At 31.2% G+C, this 12,488-nt stretch overlaps 1 protein-coding gene across 1 annotated transcript; it reads left to right on the forward strand.

The window, feature by feature from the left end:
• The first annotated feature begins 357 nt into the window (after nucleotides 1–357).
• LOC134683669 (uncharacterized) lies at nucleotides 358–11,446 on the forward strand. The gene is made up of 8 exons (XM_063542981.1): nucleotides 358–749; nucleotides 3,919–4,123; nucleotides 5,857–5,944; nucleotides 7,110–7,303; nucleotides 7,943–8,252; nucleotides 9,246–9,362; nucleotides 9,702–9,847; nucleotides 10,883–11,446. Exons 1-8 carry the CDS (start codon nucleotides 726–728, stop codon nucleotides 11,356–11,358), a joined length of 1,560 nt encoding a protein of 519 aa, XP_063399051.1. The 5' UTR covers nucleotides 358–725; the 3' UTR covers nucleotides 11,359–11,446.
• Nucleotides 11,447–12,488: the final 1,042 nt, after the last annotated feature.

The raw sequence follows: 12,488 nt of genomic DNA on the forward strand, positions 1-12,488 counted from the left end.
AAAACAGCTCCAAACAACTCTATACCTCCCTGCGCTAGTTAGCTTGTAGCCTAGTAAAACAGCTCCAAACAACTCTATACCTCCCTGCGCTAGTTAGCTTGTAGCCTAGTAAAACAGCTCCAAACAACTCTATACCTCCCTGCGCTAGTTAGCTTGTAGCCTAGTAAAACAGCTCCAAACAACTCTATACCTCCCTGTGCTAGTTGGCTTGTAGCTTAGTAAAACAGCTCCAAACAACTCTATACCTCCCTGTGCTAGTTGGCTTGTAGCTTAGTAAAACAGCTCCAAACAACTCTATACCTCCCTGTGCTAGTTAGCTTGTAACCGAGTATCACAGCTCCAAACAACTATGACTATAAAGTTTCTCAAATTCTCTTTTTTGACGATGCTAAATTTTAAGTTTAACAAGATTGTCGAAAATAATAAATAAAGCTGTAATGATACTTTTATATACCTAGACACCACTTACAAAGTCAAACAATTTATGTAACGAGTAGGTCTTTTGTTTGTAAAATAATGATTTATTTTACTTGAACAACTTCATTCAGTCATAGAGAAGAATTGATAGGATCATGTGTATATTTAAATGTCATATTGTGATGAAATGTCTTTTTGTATATCTTTGTTTATTTGTATGATTTGTCCTTGATATTCGTTATCAAATAAGGACAGTTGTTCTAAAGAACAAAACATACTGTAGATGTGAATTTGAAAGGAGGTGTACAATGGACAAAATGGATAAAAGTTCTGTAAGTATGAAATATTTTACTCTTATCCGGTGTTTGTAATGAGATAAGTGAATATGTATCAATTAATTTATCATCGTACAATGAAACGCCGACTTTCGATTCGGCTACGTATATTTGTGGTCACATATATATTTGTTTTAACATCTTTGTTTCTGAATATATATACATAATGGGTATTTGGAAAATGTTTTATCTTTCAAGCATGCAGTCAACATTGTTGCCGGTTTTATACTGGACTGCAAAACTAATATGCTTTTTCAGACAGACACTATTCACCGCTACAAAATTCATATTTTGATTTAGATCCGTGGAAAATATGTCATGCATAATATGAAAGACTGTCATTTAGACTGGTATGAAAAAAGTGCGTTGATGCTCAGAACGCATGGCATTTCTCGTTTACATGATACCGGATTTAACGACCCAATTCCGCTGTTGTGTTTGTTTTTATTTTACATCAGGAAAAACAAAATTGACCTTTTTTGATATATGATTGAGAAGTTCAGATCACCATATATCTATACTCAAGTCAAGTCTTTGGGTGTCTCTGTTGGATGTGTGGAAAATAACAGCATATATATATGCAATGATACTGGATAGCACTGATATATCAAAATTTATGTTACTAATTAAGCTACGATGATAAGTTTTCCCTCATATTTGTTGGATACTAAGTCAAAGCTATTAAATAATAATTTAATTTTGGATGTAAGACGTAATCTGATTGGCTGAAAGTTTGGTTTATCTATCAGTTCATATACATAAATTCAATCTCACTTGTAGAAGAATTAGGTTATAAACATAGCTGAACTGGAAAAAAATCCTTAAATATGAACTATGATTGCATATAATATCACTTTTGTAAAATATTATTTAAAGGACACAAGACTGTTCTGTTGCCTTTTTTAAAATCACTCCATGGTAAAATACCAAAAACAGTGCTATTAAAGTAGTTAACAACGGGATTTTAAGAATCCATTAACGAGCATGTACTTCAAATTTGTAATTAGAATCAAATTTATAAACAAAAGATGTTAATCGTACAATATATCCATTCTAGTTCAGACGATGGTCCTACATGCAAAATATTACATTTATAATTAGTTTGATATCTTGTACACGATTTTATTCAAGTTAATAAATGTGTCCGATAAAATAAATTAATAAAACATTTTTGTTTTGACCAAGTATCCATGCTTAGATTGGCTTCTGATTATTTCATGATTCCATGTTAGATATGAATTAAGCGGAACGACTAGTTGTATTTATACTTAAAATGTTTAAGTCCTTCCTTTTAATTAAAATATGAGTATATGTAAAATGGATTATTTACAAACAAAACTGGACTTGAAGGGATGTCTACTTACAATTTCAAATGCTAGATGTCCTTTGTCAATTTATGTATCATTGTCATTTTGCTTAGTTTCTTTTGTTACCGGTTCTAAAAATATTATCTTAGTGATACTTAATCATTTCTCTCTCGCTCCCTTACTCACTCACTCAAATTCAAACTCAAACTCAAACAAAAGAATACAAAAGACAACATAAACTGATAACTAAAGACCAACCAACACGAATGATTGACATAATTATAAACATATATCACGATTCCGTATTCAGCTCTTGTGCAAATTATTTGTGCAATGATTGCTTTTACTGTGTAAACATGGTTACTGGTTATAACATAACATATCTAGCTTGATTGGTGTTCATGCACCTAGGTCTTTACAATGGGGATGAGAATAAAGGTACAAAACAAAGATATTGTATTGCTTTTATAAAATCAAATTTAATTATATGTACACGGTCTCAAACCAATAATTTAAAGTCCTTCCAATCGAACAATATGTTTCTGTTTTGAATGGCATCTGATTATCTTTTTGATTTGCTTTATATGCGTTATCAATTAACAGGAAGGACATGTTTTATTCATATTTTAAACACAAAGAGAAGTACTGAAGTCCTGAACGTACGCTAAAAATCATGCATGTAAATGGAATGAGGACATTTAGAAAACAACATTAAAGTATTCATCTTTCCAATGCATTTGTGAATCTAAAGCTTATAAATATCAAATTGATTACTTGGATTGATTCTTGCTTGCAAAACGCCAAGTTGATGTTTTATCATGCATATTTAGAACGAGAACATTAAAACAATTATTGCAATAGACAGTACTTTGACATTTGCAACAAAATACAAACGCACCTATCATAGATTTCTTGCATGGTTTTAGCAACGTGCATAGAGCTTGTACTGTTCTATATAAGGTATTTGAGTTAATGTCCCCATTTATGCTTTATGTGACTGCGTATTTAAATACACACCAACAGCCATCGATATCCCAGTCAACACTTAAAGTGATTACCTAGACCCCTCCGTCGATTTAGATCCGTTATAAGAGAAAGTTGAGATGTAAATATATGCAATGTAACATTTGGTCTGATTCTAGACATTTTGTCATAGAAAAATCCAACGCTGTGTGCACGTTATGTTGAAAGTGAAGTTTTGCATTGCAAGAGTTTTTTTTAAAAACCCAAACTCGTTTCAAACAAAGTTTCGTGTCTGAATCCATTACTGCTCGCCATTGATTTGTTGTGCCATTTGCTGTAGTCCTCGGTTTGCATATACCTATTGCCTCTATGCGCTTATCCATGAAACAACAATTGGAAAAATATTTTAAAAATAGGACTTTACCAACTATTTAACTTCCAAGGCAATGTCTATATAAATTGAAATTTAAAAAAATCCAGTCAATACAGTCGACATACCAGTAGAGCTTATAAATGCTGATGGGGGCTAATCTAGGTATTAATGTAACCAATCATGTATTGAACTAAAACAGTCTTGCATGGTTCAGTGTAAATGAATTTTTAGTCTAAAAACGAAAAGATAAAATAAGTAATCGAATGCTTATAAAGTTACACGTTCTTAGAAGATACACTCCTGTATTTAGTAAGTGTGTTTAATATTTCTTAACATCTTTATTATGTCAAAACAACGCTCGAATACATTCCACTAGATTTTCAAAAATGACTACATGAAACACAATTCCCATTTATTCGTCTTAACATCCGAAATAATTCATTTACATTAATAGCATATGTCAACTAATTTCACAAAACATTATATATAATTATGTTAAGAGTTTATTTCTTATTTTCACTAGAGGATGTCAGCGTCTAAAGTCAGACCTCCAAGAAAGTTCAATCATTTTGAACTGACACGACCAACAGATCTCGCTGCTGCATATCATTATGATAAAGTACTAGGTGTCTTAGCCAAGGAACCAAATGAACGGTCTGATTCAGATATATACCAAATCAAATCTTGGTTTCAGAAAAAGTCAGATTTATTTAACCAGCTGAACGATGGTATGTTATTAGTTCACGTCTGTTTAACCAGCTGAACGATGGTATGTTATTAGTTCACGTCTGTTTAACCAGTTGAACGATGGTATGTTATTAGTTCACGTCTGTTTAACCAGTTGAACGATGGTATGTTATTAGTTCACGTCTGTTTAACCAGTTGAACGATGGTATGTTATTAGTTCATGTCTGTCAAGTATTGTTTAACCAGTTGAACGATGGTATGTTATTAGTTCACGTCTAAAAGTCAGATTTATTTAACCAGCTGAACGATGGTATGTTATTAGTTCACGTCTGTCAAGTAACGCTTCTATATGACAAAGGTTTGTTTAACCAGTTGAACGACGGTATGTTATTAGTTCACGTCTGTCAAGTAACGCTTCTATATGACAAAGGTCATTGAGTCAACATTTAAAGCTTCAAACTAACACATAAAATATTAAGTGAGCTTTTATTATTATTTGTTTAATTTGACTGAAAACCTTCATTCTATAGAAAGTTTGTATTTTATCGTTTTGATGTCCACGCACTTTCAGTTATTTGTTTTTGTTATTGTCAACAACTAGTACTACATTATATATAAGAAGTTTTAGATTACAAAGGATAAAGTTTCAAAGGGTTAAAGTTATTGCTTGTTAATTTCATAACTTCGATTTTCTTTTCTTAATTGTATTTCGAATAGAAATTTGAAACCTCCTCGTAAATGTTCATACTTACTTGACTTTTTTAAAAGTGACAAAGTTTTCCTCTCACAATGACGATGTGTGCTTCAGAAACAAGACCCCCAAATAAGAACGACAACCTTAACTTCAACATTATTCAATGTGCGGTTTTAATGTTTTAAATTTAAAGTCATAAGAAACGAGTGACCGGTGAAAAATAATGTTCTTCCAATTCGTGAACCAATGCATACAAACATCATAAACTTAGTCTTCTGTGCTCGAATTTATCAATTTTTTCGTGCAAATTTCGTATAATTGTCAATTTTATTTTCAATCGGTCAGTGTTGTTGTGAAAGTATGGCAGGTAATTAAAGTTCGTGTTTTGAAGCCTAAGTTTAACGATTGTCACCTGTTTGTCAACAATTGACGAAAAATAAACAAAAAAGCATGGAAATTGAGCACGTGTTCAACATGTAAATTCAGATAATAGTTTACTTTAAGGACATCCATGCGTATTGTGGTCACCGGATTTTTACGAGATTGGTCACACTGAGGTCACCTTGCATACGGAAAATATGTCGGAGGAATTGCTTGCTGGAAGGAAGCTATTCAAATAAAGTAAACTTCTTCTAAATATGAATAAATTAAAGAATTTTCTTCAGAAAAAAGTATATGTACATAAGTTTTATACTGAAAACTATCCATTGAGTTATAAAAATCATATGCATTATTTTTTTTTTTATTTGAGGGTTCTTATGACTTTAATATCTACAGTTATTGGTTGGTATCGATGTTTCCTAAATCAATGACTGTATGTTGCAATTGATCTACAACATTGTAACTAGTGAAACCCACAACATAAATGAACACGCAAATAAAATCAAAATTCACAAAGATTTGTTTTTTCTTCAATATTTCATATATTTTTACTGATACTATCTATGTCTCAATCTGATTCCATGGTTATGGTTCACTTTTATCAACATTTCTTCAATACATTTAATAACTATAAAGTAACATTAAAAATATATCCTTGCAAAGATGTCGAGACTGTCTAATAAGTTCTTTTCCTTTCAGAAATTATTCTAGATCTGATTAAGAACTGCGAGTTTGTAACAGTTGAACGTGATCATTTGATTATTAAACAGGGCGACAAAGGCGATTGGTGAGTTTAAATAGTGTAGCTAATACAGCAATACATCTAATGAAAGTTGTAGACCTAAAATATATATCTTTTCTAAACCTTTGCCAAATACAGATAAGATAATCTATTCCATGAAATAGAAAAGCTTTAGTATTTTAAAGATTCAGAAAAGTTAATTCATAATTATGAACATATCTATGCATATGAAAGATGTTTTAAGTGTATTTTGTTTTTTTCATTTTTTATGATACATGTAGTTTCACTAGTGTATGTATACTATAAATATACTTTTATAAATACTTAGAACAATAATTTACTTATAAAAACAAAGATCTATATGAAACAAGAGGAAATCATTACACAATTCCAGAAACTAGTTGATAGAAAATTGAATGATTGAACAGATCAAGTTGGCAAAATAAAAGATACAAAACTTGTATTCAAGGTTTTATTCAAAATGGAAATCAGACACTAATATTGCTAAAAGAGATAACGCAAACAGAGAAAAGAAACAGCACGCAAAACTATACAAGGAAAACTATAAATTTAGCAACAAAAACAAAAACTCCGGTGGGTTGTTAAGATTAGAATGTAAGCACTTACTTTTCCACCAGTGTCCATTTTTTCTGACGTTAGTCAAAATATTAAACAGCTCAACCATAGAATGCTACAAAAAAAAGACACATTCACATTAATATCCAAGGGTAAATGTTATAAGCCGACAGAACAAAAACAAGTAAAAGGAACCGCATATTCTACAATCATTTCGCAATTGGGTTAATTTGGTAATATATTATAGGAGTTTTATATAACAGTGTCAAATATCACTTCATATATCTTAATAACATAATTCATAATCATAATTATCAAACAAGAACAAGCTGCTAGCCTCAATAGATTAGTGAGGTCCACGTTACTACTTTTTAAAACAGGTTATTATTATTTCTTTTTTAAATGTCTGCATTCAGCATAAAAGAGGACAGACAATATGTTCAACAACTCGTCCCCCTACGAATTTGTGATTAATTTTTCTTTTGTGCTGAAGATAACTGAAAGCTGTTTCTTCCTTCATGTTAAATACATTCGACTTTGAGATCTACCAAAGAAATAAATAAAAAAGAAAACTGTAAAAAGAAAACAAGTTAGTATCTACATTCTGATGCACATTACGAATTCCCTTTTACAGCTTCTTCATTATTCTTAACGGATCAGTAGCTATCTTCATCGGTTCTTCTATAACAAAGGAAGATGGGCGTCAGGAAGGAGCGTTAGAAGAACCTGAATCTTTGACGAAAGACACTGGTATAACTGACTTACAAGAGGATTTTAAAGAAATGAAGTTTGATCGTTCAAATTTCGGAAAATATGTTGGCAAAATAGGCAAGAAATTAAAACTGATGAAGTATTGAGACGCATCTACATTATGATCTTAACCTTATCCGAAAAAGTCGGAAGTTAAACAAGTTAATTCTTGTGTTTAGTCATTTTCAGATCAATTCTTCTTGTACATTAAGTATTATTCAGGCTTTTGTCTTGGAGTCAATCAGTACTATTTAGTACCTTTGTCAAACAAATCAGTATGTTGCTCTTAACCATTATAATTCGCATAATAAAAGAGCTGAATATAATTTCGACATTAATAGTCCGAACGTAATTAATATACCTACAACGTATTTTCAATAGTTATATATATATTATAATGATTGATTCTGACCAGAAAGCGCATTTGCTTTAAAAAGAAATTAGTAGAAGGATATATATGTAAATATGATTCCAAAGAATAAACCTTATTTAGTGAAAACACAATAAATAACATACATAAACAAATACACAGACAGAAACATTCATATAGGGTAAGCTCTTTCAAATTTTAGTGATCAGTAATATTCACGTCAAATTACACATAGAAAACTGTACAGATCGACAATATTGATTTCATGAATATATATTTTGTTTTAAACCCTGTTTGATTTATGTTAATCAATGTACAGTGAAATGTCATATGCAATATATTTTTAGAATCTGGTAAAAGTTTTGGAGAACTTGCACTTTTAAATACTGATTGTGTTCGCAATGCATCAATTATTGCAGAAGAAGCTACAGACCTGATTGTTATTAATCGAGAATTATTCAATAGATGTATCCGTTTGTTCCATGCTAAGGAATTTGCAGAACGAAACCAGTTTGTTGAAACAAATCCCTTGTTTAGAGGATGGCTTCCTAAGTTTAAGGTACAAATGGCGATGAGCTTACGGAAAGAAAAGTTAAATTTTGAGCGTGTCATTGTAAAACAAGGAGATCGTTTTGACGGTCTACGTTTTATTACCAGGTAATGATCTTATAACTGAATTTTAAATATATAGCCTTGAGTTGTTTTACACTCTTTGGTCAGGTTTATTTGGTCTCTTTGACACATTCCCTGTTTCAAACCTCTTTTATGAAGATGTGATATTATAAGAAAATCCAAAATAGTAAAAAAGATATCCTAGATATGTTATTGTAAACTGAAAAAAGATACAATAGCCCGATACAAAAAAAATATCAATATGTTTAAAGAAAAAAAACAACGGTTTCAAAAACCTACAGGAGGTTAAAAAAGAGAACATACACAGTGCCTAAAACATACAATTAAAATGTGTCATTCCATATCAGTCGGATAGATTTATCTGGTCTTACCTTTATGCATTACGACTATTATGGAGGTTTAACGACAATGACTACCTATGAAGGTTAATTCGTAAACCGTTATATATGAACACATAAATTGAAATACAAACACGATGATTTTAGGGACAAAAATGAAGTAATGTAATATTACCGACAGAAACAAGATAGACATTGAAATAATATTATCTACCTATGATAATAGGTGTTGGGCACACGAAAACATTTTCATAGCGAAGACAAATAAAAACAAGCACGTCAAAACATTAAAGCTGATTACAGAAGCTTCGAATGTGTAAGCTTTTCTTACTTCACACGCGGCACTAACGTGTTACTCATAACGGGAACAACTCGTCTTATATGCCTTATTTGATGCATGATATATGCATTACTTTTGGAAAGGGATGGGAAAGTTGCTTTGACATATGTAATTGTACAATATTCAGAGACTATTAACGACGTTATTATAACATATGTCATAATGTCAATAAAATTACATCAACCATTTCATTCAATACCCTTAGATCAGCACTCTCGTCGTTCTTAACAAGTCAGGGATATATTGTTCTTACGTATTACGATGTGCGGTTTTCGTGTATACAATCTTTCTGTGTTCATTTCATGGCTCCATGATTCGTATTTTTGGATTTTATTTCAGTGGCCAGGCAAAACTTACATCTGACCCACACATGCATTCTATCCAATATCCAGACTATTATCCTCTACCGGATGTTGACGAGTTGGAGAAAGATGAAGTCAGAGAATCACTTCGTCAGTGAGTGTAGTAACTAGTTAACGAGATAGATATTTAAACAATTTGCTCTTATCTTCTTTGTTACACAGTATAAATTTGATATAATTTTAGATACTGACACACAAAATTTACAGCATGTAAATTTACAGTACAAAGAATCGTTTCCGTTACATCTATCTAAAATAATAACGGGTATCTTCATAATTAGGCTAAGTTTTATATGTTATTGAAGTTTTAATGTTGAGGTACGGTTCATTTCTAGCATCTGCAAAAAGAGCATGAATTTTTTTATTCTAATATAAAAAAAATTATGGAAATCGTTTAATCTTATGTCATGTAGTAATAAACATATGTATTTAGGGAACTGAAGATGAATGAATGCAAATCAGCAACAAAATCCCGTCCGAAACTCTTCACAAATGATACAGATAGGAGCGATAAACGATCTCCAAAACAGAGCAACCGTAACATAGAACTTTGCTTAATCTGCTCCCAGGAAATCATTGGTATGGCATATTCTTATTATTAGTATTATATTTATTTCCAATGGAATGCATTTCCTCAGAATACCGATTCTAAGTTTCTTCTGTTACACTTAAATTAATTTAAAATTTTATAAATCATTAGCACCAAAATGGTCTTCATCAATAGACTATGTCTGAAGGAATAAGATTTCTTCGTTTAGCCATAACAAATCATTTATGTGACGAAACTGTCTTCATAGCTGTCAATGACACCAAGGCTAATACATAGATTGCACAGTCGAAAACTTATGACCATACAGCCACATAACCGATCAAATGTAGTAAAACAAAAACAACCACATTTACTTTTAATAGATGAAAGTTAAATGATTGCAATAGTGCGCAAAATTGAAGCTGTACACATTTCAAACACATACATTATAAGTAAATTTTGGATAATCTATCCATAAAAGATCAAATACACAATGCAAATGTCATTATAGAATGCGAGAAGCTAGCATTATCCATTATGTTCAATTGTCGCTAAATTGACATTGTTTGTGAATCATCTATGTTTTTAGTTGGAACATTTAACATGTTTGTAAAGACATACAAAACCAACAACCAAAAATACTTTTATAATGCAAATTTTGTGCATGGTTCAATGCAAAATATGAGCCAAATATATAAGTCCTTTTTTTCCATCTAATTGTCATCTGTACGAACCTATACGTACAAATATCTAAGTACCTATACGTACAGATATATAAGTACCTATACGTACAGATATCTAAGTACTTATACGTACAGTTATCTAAGTACCTTTACGTACATATATCTAAGTACCTATACGTACAGATATCTAAGTACTTATACGTACAGTTATCTAAGTACCTATACCTACAGATATATAAGTACTTATACGTACAGTTATCTAAGTACCTATACGTACAGATATCTAAGTACCTATACCTACAGGTATCTAAGTACCTATTTTGAAAATGCAGCTCATCAACATGTATGCTCCTACATAATAGCTATACATAATAATTTAATAACAACGAATAAATATTTCAGGTGACATGGAAGTGGCCATGGAGCTAGACACATATTCATATACCGTAACATGTATACAGGAAACAGAAATGTATGTCCTTGACCAGAAAAATTACGAAAGGTTAATAGAAAAACGACATCCACAGACTATTGAAAAGATTAAAAATTCAGTGCAAGAAAAATACTCTTTAACACTTTCTTGGATAAAAGATAAGAAGGAAATTCCTTTATTTCGATATTTGATATACAAAATTCAAAAGAAAGAACGAAAGCAGAAAATTAAACAAAAAGAGATAAAAGGACAGGATAAAAAGATTGCAGACGATTGGATTGCATCTAGTCTGAAAACTGGACCTTTGGTTGATATGTTTGGACCTGGGAGTGTGTTTCATATAATACGAATGAAAGCAAAGCAGCGAAATATTGAAAAACTAGATTATAAAGCTAACAAACGCATTACCCGAGAATGCAGTAGACATAACAAATATCCAGTTTAACAAGTAGGCTGCATGAAACTCAATGTTTTATATGAAAAAACGATATCAAAATGTTGTCGTGTATTTTTAAGTATGTTTTATTTGTCAACATTAGTTGTTCTTTTAGTTTGAAATTAAACCACTTCTGTTGTCCAAACACAGAATACCCACCCATCGTTCCCACTAAAAGGTGATGAGGTCTGATTCGATCATCTGTATCTCATATCTACTTGTTTACATGCTGATCAGCTGATGTACGTCAAACGCGAGGTTCTACGTAAGATTTGTTAAAATGTTAACCTTACCATGTGTCTGTCAGGGTAAGGATTCGGTCCCACTTCATAAAATCTTTCAGTCCTGTATGGGTGGGCTTAGTATAAATAAATAAAATCGGATAATAATAAAGCAACAAATGAGGTTATTACATTTGATATATTTAATTTTGTGCTTCTTTGTTACATATTTGTTTGTTTTTCATTTTGTGCTTCTTTGTTACATATTTGTTTGCTTTTATAGTGATTAAGATTATAACACAATGTTAACTACTGTACCCCTTTTTTGAACATTGTTTCCTATCATGCCTGTTTGTTTTTTTCAAGTATCGTTGTCAATTTAATTGAATTTGATGCGACTGTCATACAAGTGAGAGGGTTTGCTAGCTATAACCAGTTTTTATCAACAATTTTCTATATAACCTATTATAATCCTGGTACCTTTGATAACTTTTCTACATAATCTTATGACTATAGGTCGTTATCCATTCGTTTAATGTTTTTGAGCTTTTGATTTTACCTTTTGATGAGCGACTTTCCGTTTTGAATTGCATCGGAATTCAGTATTTTTGAGATTTTACACTTTTTTCTGAACTTCAAAATATTTGAAACAGAATCTGTCGTGTGTTTAAATCTGAGAGAATATAATGTACCGCACTTGGAAAAGGTTTAAAACTGAACAAAAGACTGGAGATTATTTTTTTTTTGTATTAATTTTGTAATTCAAAAATCTGGCCTCTATCAGTAGAAAGAATTATTGGATTCAGTTTCAGTCAGGATCTCAAAAGCAATTTAGTAATTATATTGCTGCTCTAGCAACCTGATGATTTGTTTTAAACGGGATATGAACTTATTAACACATTACAAGTTACAATACAG

The sequence above is a fragment of the Mytilus trossulus genome, chromosome 9 (assembly GCF_036588685.1).
Source record: "Mytilus trossulus isolate FHL-02 chromosome 9, PNRI_Mtr1.1.1.hap1, whole genome shotgun sequence".
In the NCBI taxonomy this organism is placed as follows: Eukaryota; Metazoa; Mollusca; class Bivalvia; order Mytilida; family Mytilidae; genus Mytilus; species Mytilus trossulus.

Excerpts from the sequence above, each read along its gene's own strand:
- LOC134683669 (XM_063542981.1), top strand. The coding sequence starts at position 726 with ATGGACAAAATGGATAAAAGTTCT. Across the intron at positions 8,253-9,245 it reads GGTCTACGTTTTATTACCAG|TGGCCAGGCAAAACTTACAT; the intron begins GTAATGATCTTA and ends ATTTTATTTCAG. Across the intron at positions 9,848-10,882 it reads CTGCTCCCAGGAAATCATTG|GTGACATGGAAGTGGCCATG; the intron begins GTATGGCATATT and ends TAAATATTTCAG.